At 42.8% G+C, this 27,527-nt stretch overlaps 1 protein-coding gene across 1 annotated transcript in view; it reads right to left on the reverse strand.

The window, feature by feature from the left end:
• rsrc1 (arginine/serine-rich coiled-coil 1) overlaps window positions 1-27,527 on the reverse strand; it is a 133,996-nt gene that overhangs the window by 61,038 nt on the left and 45,431 nt on the right. Inside the window, exons 5-6 of the mRNA XM_030108446.1 lie at window positions 21,310-21,346; window positions 6,124-6,175 (exon numbers count right to left, since the gene is read on the reverse strand). Coding sequence (XP_029964306.1) covers window positions 6,124-6,175; window positions 21,310-21,346 — 89 coding nt within the window. The remainder of the gene's footprint in view (window positions 1-6,123; window positions 6,176-21,309; window positions 21,347-27,527) is intronic.

Here is a 27,527-nt window from a genome sequence, read left to right on the forward strand (position 1 = left end):
GGGCCTAAGGGGGTGGGCTGGGGTACAGGGAGGGATAGCGGGAACCGGAGGAATAAGCAAGCCGTAGGAAAGAGGTAGAAAAAGGGTGTGTGTGTGTGTGTGTGTGTGTGTGTGTGTGTGTGTGTGTGTGTGTGTGTGTGTGTGTGTGTGTGTGTGTGTGTGTGTGTGTGTGTGTGTGCGCCTTCAGGACCCCTGCTGCGACAGAGAAGCTTAATACGTTGTATTTACTGTGGAAGAATTAATCCCATCGCATGATGCTGCTAAGCTCCCCTGATCATGAACTGCTTTTGCCTCTTTATGTCCGTCGCTCAATAACAACAGACATGAAGAAGCAGAAAACATGCAGACGAGTGTGAACACTCCAACATGCGCTCTCTCTAACCCGTGGGAAAAAAAACACAGAAATGTCCGTCAGATTATCAGAAATCGGTGAAACTGTGCCATGGAGCGAATGTGGCCGGTGGCTGCGTACACATTGTGGAACTGCAACAATTCTTTCATTCTATTCTCATTTCTATCTTTAAAAAAAGACCGAAATACTCAAAAAGTAGTGTTTTCTTCACTGATTGCTTCACACCTGTAATTGCTGCTCTATCAATCATATTTGTGCTTCATCTAGAATAGAAATACAGAAATATGATGCAACTCTCCCCATTTTATCTCACAGGTTCAAACCGTCTCTGCTGACCTGCAGGGAAGTCATGCTGGTTTTTAAAGTGTTGCTTGAGTGAAATGCAACACTTAACTGAGAGAAATCACCCAAATCTTCAATATTAAAAACATTTAATTTTCATCTTTATGAAGAATGACTGCCTTTACAATCACTGTCATAAAAAAACTATTAAAAAAAGATTAGTTTTGTCATTTTTAGAGTTATATCATACAAACTAACACGTCTAAAGCATTTTTATAAACTTCAAGTGTGATAATTGTGTCATCTAGTCTAGAAATTAAGAGGAAAAATATCCAACATTCTTAAATAAAACAATATTTGGACACAGTGCATTTAAAATTTCCATGGCGTAAGGATTAAATTAAAAAAAAAAATGCTATGCATGAATCACCAATGCTTGTAAACTAACTTTATTTGTACTTTTTCAACTAATAATTTTCTGTATTATAAATAAAAGTGTAAAAGTTCGGTTTGAAAATGAGCATCACAATCAAAATAGGTAAAACTTTCAACAGCATGAACTAAAATGAACAAACAGCCTGAGGAAAGACAATAAAACACAAGTTTTATATTAACAGGCACACATGTCATCATAGACTTTCGGACATTTAGCACTTGTAAACTTGAGAACTAAAGTACTCAGTGTTGCACTTCCAGCTAAAGCTACCGTGCAACCTATGTTGTAAACTAATCCCTCACTGAGCTGTAAAACATTATTAAAATCAGAAATGAGAAGTTTTCTGCCTTCCAACTCCTGCTAGGTGTCAAACCACCAAGAGAAGTTAATTCAAACCAGCGAGGCCCTTCCAAGTTCAAGCCTCTGATGAGATCTTAAGGATTGTTTGTTTTGCTGCTGTCAAAGGTTCAAATAGAGAGAAGAAGGAGGTTTTGATGACCCCTGGCCCTCAGGTCCTAAGTGGGTGTTCTGCAAACACTCCCTATTGACATGTGGATAAGAAGAGGCCCGCTACAGCGCGCAGTGCTCATGCTCATTTGAGTGGAAATGGACACTGCAATGAAAAGAGGCAACAACTGAGCAAGTGTCTGCAAGGAAAAGAGTGTAAGGGAGGGCGCTGTGTGTGTGAATAAAAGTATGCATGAATAAAATAAAGTGTTTTCTTTTGAGTGTTGTTTTCGTGGGGGGGGAGGAAAAAAAAAACACTTTCAGAGCCCGCGATGTGTCGAGCAACGTGCAGGTGGATCAGTGCTCTGACAAAACACTGCAAGTGTTCACAATAACAACAAACTGTACAAAAGAAAATCTAGACGAATCAAACACACTCAGTTTGCCGCACGCTGCTGCTTTTGGCAGTGACATAACCTGCGCAGGAAATAAATAAATCCAGCTGAAGCTGCTCTGCCATGAAAACCTGAGCAGGACGTTTCCCGGTGAAGTGGCACAGGCTGCGATAAGCTGCTCAACGGAGAGGCTTGGTTTTATTGAACTATTGTAGATTTTTCAGAAAATATACAACGCTTCAGCCCATTTTCCCAAGATAATGTCAACTTGCCTGATTTTCAGCTCATGCTACGAATGCGTGACACACTGTGGGATCTTGTCATGGATGGATAGTTGTCCTGTAGAGTGTCCATAATGAGACAACACAAGCTCCAGTTCTCTGCATTTTATTTATTATTCATTTTATATTATAGATTATCAAATCCTGTCAGTGACAAATGGTTTACAATGAAAGAGTTACAGATGTAAAAAGGAGAATTCAAAGAATGACTCTCCTTTTTGGAAGATCAATATTTTAGATGGGACATTTTTCATTAATTTTATGCTCTATAAATATTGTGCAAATTATTATAACTATAAATGATGATAAATATGAAGGTTATGGAAAACTGAAATTGTGAAAATCATTTTATCAATGATTCAAAGTTAAATCAATGAGACGTCTTGGAAATATGTGTACTGTGTGTATCAGTGTGTGTGTGTGTGTGTGTGTGTGTGTGTGTGTGTGTGTTTGATATGTAGGCCAAGCAGGAAGTGACCCATAAACATATCCATCCAGCCCTTTCATTGGGGGCCAGTGTAGCCCTCCTCATCTCTTCCCATCCCACCATGCACACACACACACAAGCACACACGCGCGCGCACACACGCACACACACACACACTCAAAGCCCCCAAAGAGCGCTAAGCAGGCCAGCGGGCCAGCCGAGGGGGCTCATTACAGGTCCACAGAGCCCCCCAACACAAAGGCCTGAGCCGCTTTAGCCATGGGATGATCTGCTCTCTACTGACTAGAGAGAGTCCATAGACGGACAAAAGGAGGGAGGGGAGGGAGGGGATGGGAGAGAAAGAGGTGGAGGAGAGCGAAGACGAGGAGAGCAGAGGAGAGCCGCGGGCTTTAAGGATGTCAGGAGACCCCGAGAGAGAAAGCCTGGCGGGCGCTCAGAGAGGAACGGAGGGGAACCAGGAGGAGGAGGAGGAGGAGGAGGAGGAGGTGGAGGCTTAAGCTCCACGGCTACGTCAGGACATTAACATTCACACAACCTCCCAACATCTGCTGCTTCCTTCTCGCCCTCCATCCCTATCTCCCACTGCCCGCGAACAACGCTGGAACAAAGACGGTAAGACGTGAAGTGAGCGGATAGATGGAAGGAGAGGGACGGGAGACCCGAAAATGGTGAGTCGAAGAAGAGACGAGCGAGCCAGATGAATTTAGAAGATTTGGCAGCGAGAGACGGCAGCTGCAGGTTCAGAGGACTTCAGGAAAAAAAAACCCAAAAAACTAATATTTGTAATTACACAAAAAGGATTTAAATGATCCAGGGCAAATAACGATTATTCTCAAAACTGAGGAAAGGCAGCTGAAACCAACTGATAAATCAGTAAATATAAACTGATTAATTAAACTAAAATCTGCTTCCTTTTATTATCTTACGTTAATATATACACACACACTTATATTTCCTCCCGTCAGAGATCTGATGTGGAGCAGCTGAAAGGCCTGATACAGGCCAGCCTGGGCTCTACAGTGAAGACGGTCTTTGACCGAGCCATAAACCTGCTCTTTTGGAAGCCTCCAGGAAAGAAAGAGAGGAAAACCAGAGACATGTCCAGCGCATTAAACCCTCTGCTTTAGCCCTGCGTCTGGCCCTGGGCCCGTGTCTGCACCAGTCTGGCCCGCTGCACTCAAAGCCACATGCTCAATTTTATGATGCTTCACCACCATTAGTACAACATTAGCCTTGAGGTGGCAGTTCAGCAGGGAGGGGCGGTTGTCTGACCAACAAATGAGAAAACTCTTCTTTTTTTTTTTTACTTGCTCATTGAGCCTCAAGTTGAAACATTCCATCTGTATATAAAAAAAAGAAAAGAAAAATCAACTCCTCAAAGTTAAACCGTTCAATAGAGAATGCAGAATAAACCTGAAACCAGAGGAATCACATCAAGCGATGGCAGCGTTGTTCTGTGTCCTACAGGCTGAACGAGTCTTAAGTGAGGTAAGTATGTGGCTGGCGGGTGCTTTATAGATGATGTATAGACGGCTGCTTCTTTCATATATTTCCTGTGGTGAAATTAGAGCCCTGTTCTGAAGTGCTGTGCACACGCGCGCCTGCATGTACGTGTGTGCGTGCATGACTGTAAACATGAAGACATCTTTCTCCACAGTCAATCTCTGCCTGTCACATCTGGCTCGCAACTCTACCCCTCGAATACACACTGGAATATATACACCGTGTGCATGGTGACATCTATGACTTATGTACTGGGAGGAGTGTTTGAAATTAAGCTGCAGTGAATATGGGCCCAGAAGCACTCACTGTGTGTGTGTGTGTGTGTGTGTGCGCGCACACTGTGAGTCTGTGTCTGAAAACTACCCAGAAACCCCTGTAGGTCCTCAGTGGAGGTTTTTGTAGATTGAGATTGAGACTCTTCAAGGGTCCAGCTGAGAAACACAAATAAAAAAAAAAGGTTTCCAGATATAATTCAAAATTTTCTGAGTGTCCTAAAACATAATAATGTTCCTTGTTCCTGTCGAGGCTTTTCTATTTTTTTGTTCGGTTGACGGGTGAGTCTAAATGAGCTGGATGTATGAGAGCGAGTGTGAAAGGTTATCTGTCTCTCTGTATGGACACAGCGACCTGTCATGAATGAACCCTGCCCTTAGTCCAACATTAGCCAGGAATGGATCCACCTGACTGCAAACTATGGTTGTACCATTCTATCGTATAATGGTGACTGAAGGGATGAAGAATGCGACAATACTACTAAAGGTTGTGGGAAAATGCAAAGCTCGACCCTTATTTACACCCGCAGCTCAAATCGTGACTGTGCCTGGGACTCGGAGCGATGCAGGGTATTTCTTTCTGCCAGAAGTGGCAGGACGTGTTTCTGACATGTCCCAGAAGCAGCAAGGAGAGCAGCATGGCGCTCTGGACTGTGGGCAATAACAGTCAGACAAGACATTATCACCCAAAAGGCAAAGGGAATGGAGGCATTTGCCTCTTAAAATATCCAGCTGATGACAGACTGTTTTTGTCTTTGTTAATTCACCTCTATGTCACACCTGTTGGAAACAGGTCACCAGGCAGAAAAGGACAAAAACAACAATGTTAATAGCTGCCCTGCTGTAAAACACTCGCTCGTGGGAAATGCAGTCACAAGCGTAATGAAATAAAAGGATGAGGCGTCCTGCCGAAATGCCAGCAGTAAATTACCCCTGATTTCACTGAGGAACCCTTTACAAGACAATCTTTTCAAGTGAAAACAGAAAACTTTGGTTGTGTTTTGGAGGTCCTTTTACCCAGCGACGGTGTTCGAGTCAATAAAAATGCTCCGACTCCATCTTCATGTAGTAAATTGTCCGGCTTGGGTTCATTCCTAACAATGAATGCTATGTGCGCTCTTCACTCACTCTGTACATTTACTACACCATCTACACCGAACCATTGAAGAAAAATCATCCAAACCTGCACTTATTAAAACACCTAAAGAAGACAGGGGGATTGGTAGCTTTGAAACAGGTAAACACTGTCTCATGATGTGTTTGCCGTCAAAGTCCAGTGACGGTGCACTTGACATTGACGTCTTTTCAAACTTAATGCAAGATTTTATTTATTCCTCTTTGGATACTGCATTCCCAAAAGTGGGACCGACAGTGCATGCGAGCTTTAACAAAAGACCAAAACTATTTGTCCTGAACCTCCAAACAAACACTGTAAATGGAATATTGTCCAGGGTCGTATTGAATTAAATCAACAGTGGGAACTGATACTTTCAAATCTGCCTCCATGGCTGAAAGTAATTTCTTCAGGGAAAATGAGAGATTCAGCAGAATGAAGCAAACCACCAATGGAGGCGGCAGCGTTTTCAAAGAATGCCTTCGAATTAGCATCCCTAAATGAAAGAATGGCCGTAAGTGGTAGGTGCCAGACAGTGGCAAGAGTTCTGAATCAGACGGAGGAAAAGATAAGCGTTGCAGTCATCCTCTTACCTGCAGCCTGCAAGACCATGTGCATCCGAACCTTCGCCTGCTCTGCTGGAGTCTGCAGACAAAGAGACACAACATGAAGACTAAAAGCTAAACAATGATGTTTTCATTTTAATTGGAAGTCGTTATTGTTCCTGGTTAAAGGTTAAGAGGCTTCTGCAGTTCAGCATGTAGGCAGAGTGTGTTGCTCAAGGGCACGCTAAGCAGGACAGACACTTGTTGCCATTTGTTTTGTTTAAAAGGACGATCCTCCTGGTTACTCTGACACCCTGCTACCTGAAATGTTACAAAGCGCGGTTCGTGACAGGACGGACGGCCGCCACACTCTCACAACTTCATTCGGCTCTGAAACAGCTGTGTCCCTCAGGCGAAAATATATTTTACCCGTGATAATCTTTAACTGCGACTATTAGAGCGAATGTTCCCGTAAACTGTCCTCACGGAGCACCGGGGGACAGCTCCGGCAAGCTGCCCGCCTCGTCCTCCGTGAAAACCCTGCTGGTAAAAAAAAAAAAAAACACAGAGAGCAACTCTCTGACACACCAGGGAGAATCAATGAAGAAGAGATGAAGAGAAATTTAGAGACAAAGAAAGAGAGAGGGAGAGAGAGAGAGAAGTGAGAGGGGAAGAGAGAAAACAAAAGCCGCTGTAACAAGTCTTTGGAGAGTTGGATAAGAGGGCACAGAGAGCACATTTTACAAAGATCACAGGCAAAGACTCAACACATTCGCTTCCCAGTGTGTGTGTGTGTGTGTGTGCGTGTGCGCACATACGTGTGTGCATCAGAAACATTTAGCGGGCGTGAGCGGGGGGGAGGGCCTTGTGTTTTGACAGCTGTATAGGGAGACACAGCCCGTTTTTTTTTTTTTTTTTTTCCCTGACATGCCCTCAAAAGGGCCATGCTGTAATTCCAATATCATTGCTATTAGATTTGAGGGTCTTAATTGTCAAGGAAGAATGATGGCTACGACAGGGCGCAGAGCTATAAAAGGCGAGAGCGCCACAGATTGCTCTCGGAGGCTTCTTTTGGCGCTGCCGTGGCAAAGCGGCCCTCGTTACCATGCGGCGGCGGAGCCTCTGTGTAGGATTAAAGAGAAATTAAATGCTAATGGGGATGGGATCTGAATCCGCTGCCTGGGAGCATCATTTAGACGACAGGGCCGGGGCGTCGCTGACAGACAGCGCTTCCTCCCACCTCCTCCTCCTTCTCCACAGACACCAGCTCTTCTTCCCCATCTCCTGATACCCCCCCACCCACCCCACCCCATCCATGGCAAAAAAAAAAAAAAAAAAAAATCTGATTTACCAAACTGTAAACTTGTCACTTTGTAAAAATGTCACTTTTTCGGTGGCAGCCGGGGAAATATAATGACCCCCTTTAATGTAGTGATGTCAGGGTGCTGCATCCTAGACGGAGCGCACATCAAGGCAGCGGCGTCGGCGCTGAGTGGGGCACACTTAATGCAACATGCTGGTGTGTGTGTGTGTGTGTGTGTGTGTGTGTGTGCGCACCTTTGTGTGGATCGCGCATAGCAGGTGACACGGAGGATAACACTCACACAGAACGGTTCTGCTCGACAGCTCAAAAAAAAAAAAAAAAAATTACCAATGGCTATTAAACCAGAGACGAACATTTGAGGCTTTCGTGCACACACAGATAGGCTGGTGCTTTTCATTCAGCTTCTTCAACAACTGATTAAGCCATAATTCAATCATCCGTTTCCTGCTTTTGAGTGTGCTGCATTTAGGAGAACAAAAAACAGCTAATTGATTACACGCCACATAAATTAAAAAAAAAAAAGCTGTACAGAATCGGAATCCAGTGCAACACCATACCGCTTACTTACCCTGCCCAATTATAATGACACCGAGATCAGTCTTGGTTCCAGCAATAACATATTACTGCTTAACTATCGTGATCATTGTGCGCTGTGCAATCATCTTAGTTACAGTTTATTACAACGCCCACTCAGTAATTACATTAGCATTTGTTTACATTGGCCTTGAGGCACGTGTAAGTCCATGCATCCCTAAATGAAGACACAAACACACCGAGACACATGCTCCTGCCAGCTCCTCAAGGGGTAATAAAACACTGAATCACACCGCCGCTGCTGCCGCTGCTGCCGCTGCGCGCTGTCTGTGAGGGTTTAACCTCTCTAACGACATTAACCGCTGCACTGATAGCAACTATTTTGCAAAAACAATGATTGGCCTGTGGCCAGAGGGTTGCAAAATGTTGGGAAGTTTCAGCAGGAAGTAAAAAAAAAAAAAAAAAAAAAAAAAAAATGTTTTTTTGACTCAGACTAAGCATATCTCAAACTCATTTGTAAATGAATGCAGGAACTAAAAAGCAAAACAGAAAAAAAAATGTACAGGTACTCTATATGAACCTAGAGCTTTTAAGCTTTTTTTTTTTTTTTTTTTTTTTAACTTTTCCATCATATTTAAATTCCTTTGGGATGCCTCTATATGTCTGCTGTTTACAGACCTAAATAGAGGCCAGGAAAATAGGCTAATTAACATTAAAATATTACAGCAAGTAAATCTGAGAAAGCAACTCAGAAGTCGACTCGCAAATAGGCAAACGCAACAAAAACAGATCGCAGAGCCACACACATGACATTGCATGTTCCTACTCCCAAACACACTCTTCTATTTTTCCACAGTAATTCACACACGCACAGCCGCTCCCCCTGTGTGTAATTCATTAGAAAACAATAAAAAGGCGTTAATTGTGCTCCCCAGAGGCAGATCTGTGTTCCCCCCACTGGGAGAGAGGCGCCCGCTGCATCTGAAGAAGCTTCGCCCCTCAATTAGAGCTGCGCCTTTCCAGTGTACACAAACAAACAAGAGACGGACCGTGTGTGTGTGTGTGTGTGTGTGTGTGTGTGTGTGTGTGTGTGTGTGTGTATGTAGGGTGGCAGTGCGACTTGGAAATAAGCAATGCTTTCTCTGCACAGGCTTTAGATTATCACACTGTGAGGAGAGGAGGGGGGGGGGTAACAGACAGGATGGGACAAAAGATAAGACAGAAAGAAGTTGCTTTTGTTTTTCTTCAGAGCTCAGGAAATCTAGCAGACAGAGAGAAGGAGAGGGTGAAGAAGGAGTAGGGAGGAAAGAAAGAAAGGAGGAAAAGCATGATGAAGAATGCAGACATTGAGGGGACCAAAGACAGGAAGGATCTGACACAGCTGTCAAACGAGAAGGCTTGAGAAAGTGGAAATATGGAGGCTTTTACTGTTTAATGGTGTTGTGTTACAGCGGCATTCAAATGGCAAATGGGCTTCACTTATATACTGTAGCGACGTGAACCTGAGAACATTATGAAAGTGCTTCACAACACTTCTGATTCATACACACACACACACAGATACACACAGAGTGAAGGCGGCAGAGCTGCTCTGCCGACTGGACCGCTCACACAGAGTCATCTGAGGTCCTGTGTTATTCCCACTAATGTTAAAGACCATAACGCCTGTCACCTTTTCTAAAATGATTTTTGCACTAAAACCTGGAAAGGGTTGGAATCTGCGACATTTCACACTTATCGTGATGGTGCATGCCAGTTTGGCAGCATGGTTAAGCCAGATCACCAGTTGCTGTAGCCACCGTTCAAACATTGTTGGTTAACAATGAGAGAAGGACATCAAGCTGTTTGAATCCTGCCTATTGAAAATACTTTGCATAGATTATAAGACATGTTTTCTCATTTGGCGTGTAGTATTCCATCTCAAATAATTCAATAATTCCACATTGCTTCCACCATAAGACGAGAGAGGATCACTCTGCTGAAAGCATGTATGGAAAAGATATTATCCACAATACAGGCACACTGCACATGTCTTTCACACCAGAGGCGTAACACTGTCATAAAATAATCGAGGCTATTCTTGCCAGCGGTGACACCCTACCCCAGTCAGCCAAGTTTAACTTTTGTCCTTAAATGTGCCAGGAAGTCCAGTTTCCTCACCGTAGGCCTCCAGCTCATTTCCTTACCTCACAGCAGTGACGACAGACACGCTGAGACATGCTTCGCTGAGCTGAGTGCCCAGCGCTGTCCCATTAGTCAAAAATAAACACATCCCATTAGAAAAATAAATTACCCTCACTCCGCTTGGTAAAAACAACGCTCACCCTGTGTATAATGAGGTACCTCAAGCAGGAAATTTCATCAATTTGTAGTCTTGCTACAAAAGACCAGTTTTATTGTTGTTATTATCAGCGGGCCTGAGGCCGTGGAGACAAAGCAGCGTGTGGCGGGTCAGGTGGCGACGAAACGCTGTGAGGCCAGAAAGGCCAACGCCGCTCACATGGTGGTTAGAAGGTGAAAATACTGTCTCACTCATTGACTGAGCTCCTCTGTCAGATCATACAACAGGAAAATGTATTCTAAGACAGTGACACACAAAAAGATAATTTTTTTTTTTTAAAGCTATAAAGACTTAATAAAATTCGATGAGTGGGGCTGAATGGGAGCACTGAGAGCGCTGAGTCACAACTCAAGAAGAACAGTGCAGAAACGGGACAGACTGTAATAGAAAACGACAGAATGCAACGGTGTAAACATCAGAGCAGAACGCAACCGAACAGAACTCCTTCATTGTCCTTGTTTTTTCGACATAAAATGCCTATTTTCTGGAGGAAAAAAAACACACTGCAGCACAAGTTTTTTTTTAAAGAAAAACTGTGATGTGAGAACTAAAAACAAATTGTTTTCACAGTTAAACATGTAATCGTAACTCATTGTAACTCTGTCCAGATAAAGTCTGACTGTTCACTCAGGTAAAAGATTAGCAGAACCTGAGAGGTGGACAGAAAGAGTGAAGAACAAAGCTGTGTATATAAGAGATCACAAACATGCTTTCTATTACCAGAATTTTTTTTTCATAACATAATTTTGATACAACTTTTTGCACATGCTTTGAAAGTATTTATTTTTGGTTTTTTTTTTTAATTTTTTTACAAGCACATGCTGTTAACTGAAGTTAAAGATTTGTACTTTTACTAGAGATAACACTGATATAATACCATAGTGATAAAAACAGTAGCTTGCAGTACAGTTTCCATTAGTGGTTAATATTTACAACATGCCAACAGAGGACCAAAAAAAAAAAAAAGAGAGAACCTTTCTTGCAGAGCACATGCGGCGTTTAACCAGTCCAACATTTCTGAGTGCTTTGAAAGTGTCGGAGTTAATTTCCAGTGAAGGTAGAGAAGGGCCCCGACTCCTCTACAGTAACACTGGTTTTGTCATTCACTGTCATGCAGTCATGTCAACGCTGGTTAGTGGCATCACTGTGTCAGACCGCAGCCCTGAACTTTATGGTTTTTCCACTTTTCATCACTATTCCAGAGCTGAAAAGAGCCAAATAAAAATCGTTTAAACTGATCAATGTCCTCCTGTCTGAACTAAAACTCAGTTCGGACGCCATCCGAGCAGAAAAAGAGTCAACTCAAGTTGGAGGAAATACGTTTTATATCACTGAGACAGTTTTCTCAGTGACAATTAAAGAAATGCTGTTGAAAAATAGAGAGAAATCAGAAAATACCCAGACTTCAGACAGACAATCCTTTCATAAAACCCCAGGAAATGTGCGAGAGATAAATGACCCATTAGTGAACTGTGGGTTTGAGTGAACTCACCTCATCTTTTTACATATTTTCAAAGAAAAAAAAAAGGGACATCACCAGTCCATCTATTGGAACATTAATCCTGATCGTAAGCATTATTTTCTGTCAATGAACTGCCTTGATATACACATAAACACACAGCCCCACCTCCACTGACTCTTTTTACGCTGGAGTTGATACGCTCAATATTCATCTCATTATATTTTAAAGTCTTCATCTGTTTCCATTTTCTTTCATTTGTTGAATCCCGCTCGGGCTTCCTCGCCATCTCTTCCTCCTCTCTCAGCCCGCCCCCCAACAAACAAACAGAAATATCCCGCACCCAAAAGAGGGCAGGGGAAAACAGAGCTCCTCAAAAATGCAATATTTCTGTTTTTAATATCGAGGTCTATAAGATCAGGGCAGAGATGGGTTCCATGGCAATATGTTTATTTATATATTTTATAAGAAGGGAAAAAGTCTGCCTATCAGTGTATGTATGTGGGGGGGCCCGAGCCACTGGATCCGAGCTCATCTTATATGAAAAATAATGTTGTGTATGGCTATACTTTTATATATAATGGCAATATGGGATCAGGCCTCTTTTACAATGCGCCATACTTCAGGCTAGGGCTAACAGCATTTTATGACCCGCCAGCAGTTCATCTTCATGTCTCAGGCAGGCAGGAGCACTGCATAATAATGTCGTTTCCTGCCCCCAAATGCTATTTCACAGGCCGGGGCTCATTTCTCAAACTTCACCACTTTTACAATTTCCTAAACTTTTATTCCCGTCATTATTACCAACAAGATTTCATTACGTATTTAGAATGTAAACAAGTTTGAGTAATGACACTCCCCCCTCGTCTCTCTGGGATCATTCCCGCTGATGGCTCGGCTGCTATCTCGGGCGTGCGCGCGTGCGCCGGTACGGACCCGCAAATGAAACGCGCGCGCAAACACACAACGCCTCCGTCCCGCCGTGCGTAAACGACGCCAACGTACGCTCGCTTAAACTGGCCCAAACAAGATGCAACTCAAAGGCAGTAATTTACTGCGCCGTGTCTGTGTTTATGTGTGCAGATGCGCATGCATGTGTGATAAAGGGGGGGGAGGAAGGAGGAGGAGGGGGTGAAGGTATGGGGGGGGGAGACGGAGAGAGTTTTATACTCAACTCACATAAATCATGTAGAAGAAAAATGAGCAAATGTGCAGGCTAACTCATCTTCTCCCCATCCGGAGAAAATGAAATTCACTGGAATACCTATCAAAACTGCAATCATCCAGAGATAATATCTTCTTTGGTCTATCTGCACTTTCCGATTTAATTTCCTCCATGCCCTTGACATCCAGCGATACCATTAAGATGAAGCACATACAGTAAGGGAGTAGTTCTCACGTTTTGATATATGAGATCTCGGCGCTTAATGTAATATCATCATTTGAAAATTAATGCAATCTTTCTTTTGTTTGGGAGAGTTGAGCTTTTTTTTTGGGGAGGGTTGGGGTGTGTGGGGTGTGTGTGTGTGAGTGTGTGTGTGGGGACGGGTGACAAGACAGTGATGGGGATGCGAGAAAAGGAGGCAGAGAAAAACGAGTGATATGTGAGAAAAGAGGGGAAGGAGGGATAAACTGGGGAGGGGTGGGGGTGACAGGGGGGGGGGGGTATTTTCTATCCTCTTTTCGTGCTAGAATGACATGCAATTATGTCTGGGCCTGCCCCAAGTCAGAGGTCACTCAAATTACTCCATCATTTAGCAGCGCCGCCAAGATGAGAGAACGCCAGCGAACGAGCCCCCCCCCCCCCCCCCCCCCCCCCCACACACACACACACACACACACCCATCTTCCTTCTCCCCCCATGCTCCCACATCCTCCCAGCCCCCGCCACCACATCAAATATCATGAAATCATTAGTGTAATAAGCATGGAAATCTGTTTGCAGATTATCAAACCCCCCCCCCCCCCCCCCTTACTCCCCCCCCCCCCTCCCCTCCTTTATCTGTCCAGAATCTATCCGAGCTGTTTGCACCTCTTTATCCTACACAATCATGTCAGAGAGGAAGAAAGACAGTCGGCGGCAGAGACGCACAAAGAGAGGAGAGAGGGACACGAGCGGCAATAAGAGACGAGCTGTTTGATGAGACGCTGAAAGTTTGTGAAAACAAAGGCGCCGTGAATTGTGCATCTGACTCAGATCTCCCGAACGTCTGGCCCCGGATCACAGACATATTAAGTGACGCCTGGTTTGTGGCTGTGTTGACGGTGTTGCCAGTGTGTGTGTGTCGTCGTGGTTACAGCTGTTGCTCCCTGTCTGTCGTTAGGCCCACCAGGCGATCGGCCCCAGTAAACTGCTCAACTCACTCTGGGATGCTCAGACGTCCCTGAAGTGAGCCGTGAAGACTACAGCCGCTGAAACATCAGAAACAGTAGACGGCTTTTCTCCAATGACCTTTTCCCCCCCCAGGAACCTGACGGGATTTATAGGAATGAGGAGAATCTTTCAATAAATAGCTGAAGTATGTTTAAATCTTTCACATAAAATTATCAGTGTGAGGCAGAGAAGCTTCTGATCCTAAAGGTTCATGTGGTTACTACAATGGCTTTTCAAAGAAACTGAAAAAAAAAAAAAAAAATTGGGAATAATGTGTGCAATTTCAACAGTGTCCTGTTTTAAACAATAGTAGTAAGTGTAAAGAAACCATGGTCTTCATTTGAGGCTCATGTTTTCTCTTGAAATTTTGTTACTTTGTGAGAGTTTTTGTGCAAATCTGTTAAAATCACTTCTGCTAGAATTTTCAGTTTAGTTCATTTCATTCATCAACAAATCAGTTCAACAATACGAAACACAATTTTCATTTGCATGAATAAAAGAGAACAGAAAGAAGGATGGACTTATCTGCTCTGTCCCTTTATCTCATGTAATCATATTCTGCCAATACTGGAAAAAACAGCAAAACAACAACAACAACAACAACAAAAATGTAATAAGTTTCATTAAACATTGAAACTTGAACAAACAGCAGAAAAATAAAAAATAAGTCAAGTCGAGTGTCATGCAGCCACTCTCACTCTCAACAGTTTTGTTTCATGTCACAGTGCTTCTTTGTTTTTTTAATAATAACCTGAATTTTAATATTTTCTTTTAATCTGGTGTCTGAGTTACCTTCTTTTGTTCCATTATCTAAATTGTTCCATAACTGGACCGGTTGCATTGAAATACAACATTCCCTCAATCTAGTTTGAAATTTAGGTTCTGTGAAGATCTCTGTTCCGTTTGAGTTAAAGTTACTTTCTCTTTTTGCTCCGAATATTTATGGGTAAAGTTTTGTATGCACTTTATACAAAATTTGCAGAACACTATAATCCACTACATCATGACATTTTAATAATCTTAACTGGATGAATAATTGATTTGTTGAATCTCTGTTTGTTTTTTTTGGACTTATTATTCAAATTGCTCTTTTTTGCACCCCGAACACTGATAGGATGTTAAGTCTTATTGGCATTTCCCCCAAGCTTCAACGCAGTTCTTGAAACTGATTTTGGCAAACGTTATGTCTCACAGCACATGATTTACTTTTTCAGCCTGCAGCATGCACATATTTCAAAACGCACCCTCCCTGTTTGGTTTTGATGCAAATGATAATTGCTACTTCGCAGCAGCTCTGGTTAACCTCTGAGTGTCGAGCTGTGTCCACCACACTTCCAAAAACAGTGCAATCATCATTTAATCATTAAAAGATTACAAACTCGTAGTAGTAGTTACTTTTATCACAAAGTTAAAAATGTGAGTTTTGTTCATGTTTTTCACAATTTAGAAGGTGTAAAAGGGAACAGGGTGAGAATCGGTTTCTTCTATGTTGGCACTATGAGGATAAAACTGTGAGACTGCAGAACTGAACGCCGACCGTCCTGTTAGTCATGACATTTGAGGTATAAAGACTAAAGTGCTTGGCAGCATTAGCAATACAGCATTGGTTTGAGTAATTGACAAAATAAAAGATCTAAACAGGAGCTTTGGTATAAAGACGGAACCACTAAACAGATGATACAATAGAAGAATAATTCATCCCTTAAAGACTGTGGATTATTTTCAATCACTCCCATTAACATAATGTGATATTTAAGAGAGACCAATCAGACAACGCTGAGTGTTTTAGAAGAAGACGACACAGTGTCACATAAAGTGACAAAGCAAATCCCACGCTGGCAGCACCGATATTTTTGTTTCCAGTGAATCGTGACCTCAAGTCAACCTACAGCCCTTCTCTGACCCGGGAACCAGCCCCCGCCATGAGGCTGTGCTTGACCTCCCCTCCCAGGACTGCTGACGCCTCCCCCCAACCACCACTCCATGTTGTTCTCCTATGTACTCCCCCCCCACCCCCCCATCTTCTGTCAGTCCTTGGGCGGTTGTTTGTGTAAGAACGATGGGTACAGCTGCTGATTGAGCGAGCGGTCCTGATGAGGCTGATTCCTCGCGTATTGATTGAGCTGCTGGCTTTCTTCTCCTCCGCTCTAAAAAGCTGTGCATCTGGACTGATTAGCTGCTGCAGGCCACCTCTTTTCCTATCGCTCCGTTTCTCCCTGAGCAAAGAATTGTCCAACTGCTTGAGTGTGTGCGCCTGCATGCGTGTGAATGTGCGTGCGCGCGTGCACGTGCACGCACTCGGTACGGGCGTGTGCAAAAGCAGAAACTAACGCAGAGCACTGGGAGCAATTAACTTCAGTTTTTCTCTCTGCGTAGCGACTGATCGCGTTCATTCAATCTGCTGAAAATCGAAAACAAAACGCAGCAAACACAAACAATAAAAGAAACCTCAGACCACATAGATCTTAATTGCCCACCTAATTACTTCAGCAGTCATTCACTCAGAGCAGTTAGCAGAAGAAGGTGGTGTTAGGCTTCATCAGGAAAAAATCAAGCGGCAGAATAATGCGAACACAAGCTTGATTGTCACATCAGTGTGAATAATTCCGCACATTTTTTCTTGAATAAACACACAAAAAAAATCACAGATAACCATTGCAAATAATTTTGAATAATACTCAGAATTATTATCTGTAAAAAAAAAAAAAAAAAAAGTGATTGCTTTAGAGACCAGGCGTGTTGAAGCTGGTGACACCTTGATAAGTGTCAAGATGGTTGATGCAGTAATCTTAAGAGCACTAGATCAAGAAAGAGTCATAAACGCCCGTTTAGAAATCTTCAGGGATATATGTGTGAGGCATTGAGAGAAGCAACATTCCCAACAGCCCTGCAACTCCACCTCAGAGGGAGATGAGCTCCATTATTTACAGTTCTCTGTCCCGAATCGTAATCAGAGTCTTGCACTCCACAGGCAGCGGACGACTGGGGTGCAATCTCCCCATAAGCATAAACACACCTATAAATTCAAACGCTCAGTATTCAGGGATTCAAATTCTCAGAGACATACGCACAAGGAAAGACTCGGGTAAATATACAAATGTGTGTACATGAGTGTGCCTTTCTCGCTGTGTAAATTTGCAGTGTGGAGACCGTTGAGCCACCCTGCTGAGTGTGAAGCCAGAGCAGTAACTATAGGAATCAGATGCAAACATGTTTTAATCGATTCCTGTGGGGACACTTGGAGTCGACAGTAGGAACGGGAATCATGAAGAATTACAATTCCTTTATCGATACGATTCCTTATCGATTCTCTTATCAATTCTCATTGTGTGAGAAATGAAATAATACAAATGGGTGTTTGCATTAATAACTCTTTAAAATCTTCATCTTGATCAGAAGAAAAAAATGCCCCTGCAACTTGTTGTGCAGTCTCATCAAAAATAGACATTTGTTGAATTACTTCTCAAGTATCAAGAGGCCCAATGGCCCAATGCAGAGGTTGTGTATCTTACAGGATACAAAGCTACTCAGAAAAATCACTAAAGAAGCATGAAAATTTAATACAACAACTGGATCAATTTACAGTGCTTTGCATTCAACTTGATCCTAAACTGCTTTGGACATAAAGAATGCTTCTGCTAAAATGACCATATATAATAAACATACAACTGCACTGAACAAAAGCAGATTAGCAATTTTTCAGAAAAAAAATTCTGGAGTGCTTCTTCCTCGACGCCATGTTTGAAAGCTCAAAACCACATTACACCGGGCTGGGCTCACACTGCATGTGGTGCATGTCCGGTCCGGCTACGGAACAGAATTACTGCAGCACTGTCACTGAAACTGCCTCCGGTGCATCTGCGGTCCGCTGGAGGAGGTTGCCAGATAGGTCGGGCTTTTAGCCCAAACATGATGTTAAATCTGTCCAACAATAGAAAGCAGCCCAAATCTCCATCTCTGTAGAAAACGCACGTTAAAATTTTAAAAACCCTATTTGCATAATAAAAAACACGTCACAAGCTCAAAACCATTTCATTAAACCACCCGACGTGTTCAACAGAACCCTGATTTGGCAGAAACCAACCAAATCTGGCAACACAGAGCCGCTCTGGTCATAGATCTGCTTTTTTGTGCAACTTTGGTGTCGTTTGACTTTCCTACAATGGCTACAAGTACAAAATCGTTTATTCTTCTAATGTGTATAATGACTAGATCGCATTGTTTGTCTTGTACTCGACCAGAAGAATAAAAAAAAAAGAAAAAAGACACAGATTTTATTTTGAAATCAATCTTATTTTGGAACATGTATCTACTTTCCGTCAAGCACCCCACTTGCTTCTGTTTGGATTGAAGCGGCAGGGCTCCGGCGTGCGGAAAAATACGATCCTTGCGGAAAGTTTCCGCACCGCCGGACGGCCTCCTAAGTGGCGCTGGAGCCGGATTGCAACCGCACCGAGGCGGGTGTGAGCCCGGCGTGAGCCCGGCGTGAGCCCAGTGTTACACTCCGTGCATATTACGTCATCTCACACACAGCAGAACGGATAAAAGAAACCGTCAAGGAGACAAACAATTTCTTGGAATGAAGTCACTGGGAACAGGTTCTACAAAAGAATCAGTTCTCGACTCTCATCCCTTGTCCACACCATACAAAACCCACAAATTTGGTCAAGAAAGCAATGATCAACACAAATACCGATGCTCCTGTGCGAGTAACAGACATTTACTCACCACTGTTCTGCGCAACTCATGAGAATAGGCTCAAAACCTGTCTTTTAAAGTGTGGCACACCTCCCCTGGGGGGCGGTCAGAGAGATACAGGGGGGTGTGACAGCAAGAATGAACGGAGGGCCTGCATGATGAATTTTCCCAGAAGGATTCTCAATAAAGAAATTTCTTTCTTTCCAAATTGTCTCGTCTCTCTGCGTTTGCACTGTGATGGGCTGGCGACCGGTCCAGTGTGGATCCTAACTTCACTCAAGGTCAGCTGGGATCAGTTCCAACACCCCCACAACTCTTGTGTCAGGCGAAGTGGTAGAGAAGATGGATTAATTGCAGTTTCAGTGCAAAATCACAAATCTAAGAACAAGACAAGATAGCTGCTGACTTCATGTGAAGACTTCACCGATATTTCAAGTTGAAAGCATCTGAGAACGGAGACACTCTGTATTTAACGACTGATCAAAGAGTCTCTAACCAGAAGAACTAATACGGTGAACAGGAAGTTCGACATTCAACCAAAAATGACCACTTGGTGACAAAATCCTTGGCGGTGACAACGTAGATAAAGCTCTGCAAGGAGAGTTCCATCTTTTCACAGGTTAAAAATCCCTGATATAAAATGTTGACACCGCTGATGGGAATTCAGTGTACTACAACTAGTCCAAACATGAAGATATTTTTTAGGTAAACTGGGGACACCAAATGTGTTGTTGTTGGTCTGTCTGTCTGTGTATCTGTCCAGAATCCACAGCCCACTTCATCCAATCTCATCGGGAATCATTCTGTACCTCTTTGATCATAACCTAAATAAAGCAGGTTTTGGATGGACAACAGTAAAATTACTTTTTTTGAGAAGTGTAAACCTGATTTATACATCTGCTTATGCAAACAGCAGGTAGAGAGGTATCTGCGTGCTGTACATCCCAACAGGGCATCACTGACGTCTTATTTAAATGAGTTTGCGTTCTCATATATGCCTTTAGTGAAAAGACTCATCTCAACATGAGACACGGACTCTCATAATGTTTGCCAAGATATAACTGCCCATATACATATTGATTAATGCTGTTTATGCATCTAATCCCCTCTTGAATAATTCACTCCACCTTTTATGGAGGACAACATCAATCACACCTGTAGACACACCCATAGACGTCTCCCAGCCCAAAGGAGACCATTACGATATTGTGCGCTATATTTAATGTCCATCATTTTATTCCACCTCATAAGTGAGACATCTGCGCTCTATAGAGTGCTCTCAAAAATCCCCACAGTGATATTAAAAAGTAGTGCGGGCAAGTTTGTGCAGACAATTCGACATGACAACTGTCTGTAAGGAGGCAGGAGAGGAGAGAGGAGGATTCGAAACTGCAATTCAATCACGCCGTGACTCGTAGCGAGCGTTCGAAGCAGAACATGCTGCTTTCGATAAGATAATAATGACTACATGATGAATTATCTGTATTATACAATCACGGTATGAACAGACAATGTGGAAAAAAAAAAAATCTCTCTTGTGTGAGTGTCTTCCTCAAATCAAAGTTATGAACACTGTCAACAACAGCGAGAAGAAATATTTCTGCAGCCGAACTTGGCGGCGGTCAAATCGAATTTCAACTTTATGAGATCTGAGGCGCACGGAAAGTGGAGAGTTACGGAGAACTGCTTGAATTTCGGGGTCAGTCATTTGTGTGGCATATTCAGGGTCATTTGCGTAACGCGTGGCGGGGCGGGGGTCATTTGCGTAGGGTGCAGGGAGCCGCGGTTTAATATGCAGGGAGGCGAGGGAGGGAGGCCATGTGACATCCACAGAGAGCCGGGACCCTCGCTGACCCCTGTCTATAATTCATCCCCTGGAATATGGGGCACATCAAACCTCGGCTTCTTCCCACCCAAAAAGAGGAGAGGAAACCTTTTCACTTTGTTGCACGGCACTCTGACCCCGTATTAAAGCAAGCAGCGAGAGAAACCCTGGAAACGTCAGCCATTAAAATTTCAGCAACGTCCCGGGAGAGCGTTTCCGGCAGGTCTTGGACTCACGTGTGGGAGAAGAGGGAGAAAAGGTCCCATCCTGACAGAGCGAGCAAGGGAGGGGGGCAGATTAAAAATCAAATCTTTACCTCACAATGAAGCAACTGTAAACAAGTCCCACACGAAACGCAACCAGTTACAGTGAGGAGGGGGGAGTGAGACAGTGGATAACTGGTGTGTGTTGGGGCACAACTGGGAGAAAAAGAAATGCAAATATAAAACCTGGACCAAGCCGTGGAGGAGACGCTATCCTTCATCTATCCCCGTCTCCTCTGTCGCTCTCCCTCCACGCCTGCTAGCTGCAGGTGTTCGGCTCCAATTGTGAAGATTTCATTAAAAATGCAGATATCAAAGTGTTTGTGTGCACGCGAGCGTGCGCGTGTGTGTGTGTGTGTGTGTGTGTGTGTGTGTGTGTGTGTGTGTGTGTGTGTGTGTGTGTGTTCGAAACTTACCAGATGTTCTAATCTGGCTTTGATGTTCCCGACGTCCCTGCAAAACAACAACACATTTTCTCTATTGTAAATGAAGCACCAACACAAAAAGTCATTTAAGAAAAGCGTCTTTGCAGCTTGCACAAACACACACACACACACACAAAAAAGCAACAAATTCCCCCCACCAAAAATGACTATCTGAATACATTTCCAAAAAGTTCTATTGAATACTATCTATAGCTAAATCTGAAAGCCAGAATGCCAATTTGTACCAGTTTTTCAAAGTAACTAAATAAGTTTCTTGAGGCACAAATAATGTGCAAAAAATATCTTGTAATGGGAAACAACAAACCTAAATTCAAAGATGTAAACTCACCAACATGAAAGACTAGAAGAACTCGAAATTTGAGTTTTCAGCTGCCTGACGCTTGTTTAAAAATACTTAACTGATATGAGATTTTTAGTCGTTTAACTATGAGGCACTGGTTACCTAAGTAACTCAGCAGCTTCTTAATTTCCTGGTAATCAATCATTTAAATATTAGATTGGTTCTATAATTCAATTTCTGCACAAATGAAGCAGACAGCAGTCAAGCTTACTCCGTGTTAGGATAGAAAAAAAGATCACAATGAAGGAAGAAAGGGATTCTATTAATCAAAAGAGATGATAATGAGAAATAATCCTAATTGTTAACCTTTCAGACTGAGATGCTGTGTGCATTTTTATGCGTTTGCATCCACACCAGACAGAGGTTAACTAATATTGTCGCCACACTGCTGGCAGTCATAATAATAATTTCCAACTACAAAGAAAGAACTGGGAGCTTATTATCTGCGAATTAATAAAAAATGTGTGTATGATTATCAGGGTGGCAACAGCAGAATGGCATGCCGAGGAAGTGGAGGAGGAGGGGTGGGAGCAGTCGGTTTTTAAAAAGAGCAAATTGGCAGTAAATAATAGATGCAATTTTGGCACATTTCAAATTTGCAGCAGTGGAAATCAAAAGATCAAGAGAACACAAACAGCCCCCGTCCCCGAACCCAGCACCCCTCTCCCAACTCTGGCCTCCATTACTGACAACTCCACCCAGGCTGTGCCGCTTTATGGAGTGTGTGTGTGTGTGTGTGTGTGTGTGTGTGTGTGTGTGTGTGTGGAGAGAGAGAGAGGAAGGCTTATCGACAGGCTTCAGTTGCTAATGCAGCCAGCAGCATCACAGTGTAAATCTACACCATCTCTAAAATTACATACTGTCTAATCCATCCCGTCCTCTGACCCCCTCCACCCTCCACCCCCACCCCCACCCCTCATTCCACCATGTGTCCTTCCTTCCATCCATCCATCCATCCATCTCTCGTCTATGTCCCAGACCTAATGTGACCACAAGCCCAACGGTCTGCAAGCTGCCACTCGTCCATATAAACTAAATATAATGTGATCCTTCTAAAGGACTATATTACAGTTTGAAGTGACAATAATGGCGCTGGAAACAATGTTTTAATCATCTTACTATGTCACCTGCTGATGAGGGGAATGATGCTGGATCTCAAATCCCAGTTCTTGGCAAGGCAAACATCGACAAATCCAAAGTACGGAAGAATAGAAACTTTAATTCAATCTGGACAGACCTAATTGTTTAAACCACCAGTGATTTTGATTTGTCTGAATGCTTGATAACTGAACAACAAAAAAGAGCGAATAGCCAAGAAATTGTTAATTATTGTTTTTTAAAGTCAAACTGTGCAATGCTGTTTGTTAAAAGCAAACAGGGCCCATGAAATAATAATACACACATAAAAAGACGTCAATTAACAACAAATCTAGCAACAATCCCAGCAAGTCTGTAGCTGTAATACCATTTTACACCACAAGATGGTGTCTAACTTGTGCACGAGAAAATTAGAAGCAGCACTGGAAGCAAAACAAGTAAGCACAACCTTTGAACTTGTGGTCGAATTGTAACTAAACACAAACTCCCAAAACTCAAAGTCAAGTGAGGAGAGAGACTCATGACTGCCAGGCTGAGTGGCAATGCTAAAATTTTGCATATCGTATACTTGAAAGTTAATAAATGTGACATAAATTACAAATCTGATACTCAGTTGATAAACTGCATCATTATTACTTTGAAGGTTAAATATATGTTGCAGCTTTTGACCATTTTCATTTGGTCAAAAAAGGGTAAAAAAAAAAAAAGTTTCTGCCCGAGCTTGTGAATCAAAATCATTTTTTTTAATTACTGCAGTTTTAAAATCCATGGCAAACAGTCTTTCACTGGGAGGAAAAAAAAAAGTTGTGAAAAAAAATGTTTCCTTGTTTATTCTTTACTCTGTCAGTGAGCCACATAAAGACAAGTCAACCACTTAAGGCAAACTTCATCTAGCTGTAATTACATTACATTGTGACAAACACCCCGCCACATTCATTATACATGACGGGCGCCCGGCTACCAGACAGCAAGACATTTGTTACCGTGGTGACAGTGTGTGTAATCCGCTAATGAAGCGCAATTAGTGAGAAACAATCTAACACAGGGGAGACGGAGCGCTCAATCCCTCCTCCTCTACTCATTTCCCGTCCTCTTTTTTTCTCCCCCCTCCTCACCTCGCTCTCCCTTTTTTTTTTTTTTCCTAGGTCTTTTATTTTTTTCTGATTCAACCTTTATTAAGCTCTTCACTTTCATTTTATCTCCCACTCTCTCATCTGTTGTCCCGGCTTCATCAAGGGCAAGCTGTCCAGCGCCGTCCATACGAGGGCCAAAGGGATCGCTCTATCCATTAGAGGCGTGCGCATGCACACACACACACACACAAACACACACACATCATTTTACATCCCCATCTCTCTTTTCAAAACATCATATAATCTCCCGAGGTCTTCAGGGACAGAGCTTTTCTTTTCTCCTTATCGCTCTCTTCCCTCTCTCCCTCCCTCCCTCCATACGCTGTGCCTTCAACGCAGCAGCAGCAGCATCGATTTCTGAATTATGCCACAATATTAAATAATTAATATACTTGCCATGATTGATGTTTTGCATTAGGCCAATATTAGGTTATCAATCAAAATCCACTTGGTTTAATGTAATAATATTGAAAATGTGTCAGTGCCTGTTCATCCAATTTGTAGTGGAGGCAGGCCAGATAGTAATGGTGGTGTAGCACAAGGCCTCAGAGACACGATGGCCTGCTTACTACAACCACAGGAGCACATTATAGCCCCGGCGCACAGCGGGAGGCGGGAGGGGGAGGCGGAAAGGGAGGCGGAGACGAGGAAGACGCGGGCAGACGGTGGTTAGTGATGCACGGCGGAGGGTTTGGGGAGTTTGGAAAGTGTTTCAACACGAACCTCTTCTGGACTTTGTCCAGATTTTGAATGTTTTAAACCACAAAAGAAGGATCGACACTAACGGGAGGTTATAATGCTGTGGCTGAGAAAGTTGCTCAAGGTGTTCAGGCAGTCTAAGAAACACTGAGAGCATGTGAGAAGTCAGAGAAATTACTCAAAATCGAATTAACCTCAACCGAGACTGACTGGTTGGGAGGAACACTCATGAGACAGTTCTACTATTCATCTAGTATTGAGAATTTCCATGTTTCACACTGGACTCCAAGTCAACTGCAGTAAATTTTTTAATTGCGGAGCCTTTATTTAGATTTCACGTGCACTAGCCAAACCCAAACGAACGTTACATTTAAAAAAAATACTGATCAGTACTAATGAACAAAATACTGGATGAGTAATGATATGGGCCTACACATAACTTTTCCACTTCTTTGAAGTTTCTTCTTCAAGTAAATATCAGCAAATGCCAATAATGTGAAGAAAACATTGTGCAACGCCAGCTAAGGAGTTTTTAGGACTATCCTTCTCTCAATGGACGAAGCTACAAGCCACTAAGATGGAGAGCCTGACAGAGAATGGCAAGTGTGCAGGAGGGGGGGGGGGCAAAGACAGAGAGAGACGGATGTGCTGTTGTTCCAGTAAATGGTAATTAGTTATCTGTGGTCAATTAAGTAAAACTGGACAAACAAGTGTGAGTGTTAAACTGAGCCCCGGTCAGGTAGGTCGATACTGACCAATTTAACATGGTCTCTGGATCCATCACAGTCTCCCTACAGTCTCCAAGCTCCTTCTCCTTCCTTTCGCCTCCTCTCTCTTCCCATCTGCTTCCATCTCAGAGTTCTACTAGAAAAGAACGTCCATCTGGGGTTACTGAAGTATTTTCTATTCTCTTCTACTCTCTTCTAGTCGTCTCTTTCCTGCATCCATCACTTCATGATCTACTGTTTTGTCCAAACCCATTTCTGTCTTTTGCACCACAATGACATACCTTTTGGCTGTTGCCTCATCTTACCTCATCTCTTTCCATGTATCTCTCCTCGCCTGTCATTTTGCCCTCTCCTTCTCTCTCTCTCTCTGTCTGCCACCAGCCCTCTCCCTCCCTCCCCCCAGCCCCTGCACTCCTGCTAGCAGACAATTAATTACAGAGCCCGCGCCAGAAGAGTTGTCATTTGTGGTCAAGTTTCTAATAATTGCATTAGGTCTCCAGGTTCTTCTAAGATGCCCTCCCCTTCTTTCCCTCACCCTCTCTCTTTTTCTTTCTCTTCCTCTCTTTACTTGAACCCCCTCCTCCTCCTCCCACCCTTGACAAAGCGGAGATGAATATCTTTAGTCAGTCAATGGAGGCGACAGAGGGACTTAAAATGCAGAGGCAGTCATTTGATTTCCAGCTAACAGAGCTGCCCATTAGCCCTGCACTCATCAGGCATGCATTACCTCTCAGACCTGCTGTCCAGAGCGTGGAAGCTTTAACCCTTTCGCTGTGCGCTGCCGGCCAGGTTTGCCCTGTTATACCAGGCATACGCCCATGGATTACCTTCCTCTGATCACATACAGGCCTGTGAAAAGGGTTTAGTGAGACTTCTTACATCTATTCCATTACGTTTACTCGAGGAACGTTGTGAATGAAATGTACTTGTTGAATGCAGCTCTTCAAATTCTCTTTTTAAAAGGGATATATTCAAATGTTCTCATTGTCTCTGCCTCCTGACTCCGTGTGGCCAATCACTCCTCATTCTCCTCACAGGTTCCTCACTCTACCTTTATTTGACTGAAATAATCTGACCTGCACAAACAGCGGTACCAACATAATTTAGAAATCTTTGAATTCAAGCAAATATGAACTAGATGAATAACTTAAAGCTATTGTCACATTGTACACAGTGATGGCTGAAATTCTGTGTCGAGCTTGAAGTTTGTTAATGTGTTGTCAGCAAACCTAACTCTCCTAACGCAGGACTGAAGCATTCACTGCATTCATTGTAAATCACAGCTTTAACCATTAATGAAAAAGAAATGTGCCCAAATGTGTCATTTTGTTAAGATGTGTTTGCAATTTCAGTAAGTTGTTCAGCTTCATGTGATCTGATTCTGCATGTCTTCATGTAAAAATGTTAATGAAATTACTCCGATACTCACTCTTCCAGTAGGTTTTATTACTTCATCATTCTTAAGTGACCTTTTTTTCACTTTTTACTTTCACTTTTTTAATATTTTGGCAAAATAACAATACTTGCACTTGAGTAACTGTTTTGAGTACTCTATCCACTTCTATCATGCAAAATGTTTTTTACCTCGTAATATTTTGTAACTTCAGCCCTGTACTATATGTCCCCTGCATGCAGCTACAATCCATCACCTTGTAGTTTAGACCCTGTGTCAGGAGCCGTATGCATTAGCAGTCAATCAAATTTATCCAAACAGGCATTTCTCAACCACAAATGATTGTGCAATCACGGCAACTCAAAATGTTGGGGAAAAAAAAGAAAAAAAGAAAAAAAAAAAACTTTCGATAAGAACAAAACACCAACGTCTGCTTGTGTTTCAGCACCATCACACTTTGTTTACCATGTATGAAATGTGTGGCCAGCCAGTAGTCACTAACACTAACGAACCAGATGGTATTGCACTTACACTCAAAGCATCAACTGTGACAAAAATCTGCACATTCAAACAAACTATATGACAACACAATAGGACTCCCGTGAAATGGGAACCCACAGGTAAAATAAACAAATAAATAAATAAATAAATAAATAAAAATATTTTAATAAATTGTTGAAATTTGCAACTGAGTATGTGACAAATAAAAGTGGAAAAACTTCTGCTGGAGTGAATACTGGGAAAAACAATGTCTGTGGCTTTGAGTGTGCAAACACCATGTGTGTAAACATTAGCAT

The sequence above is a fragment of the Salarias fasciatus genome, chromosome 14, assembly GCF_902148845.1.
Source record: "Salarias fasciatus chromosome 14, fSalaFa1.1, whole genome shotgun sequence".
Taxonomy (NCBI): Eukaryota; Metazoa; Chordata; class Actinopteri; order Blenniiformes; family Blenniidae; genus Salarias; species Salarias fasciatus.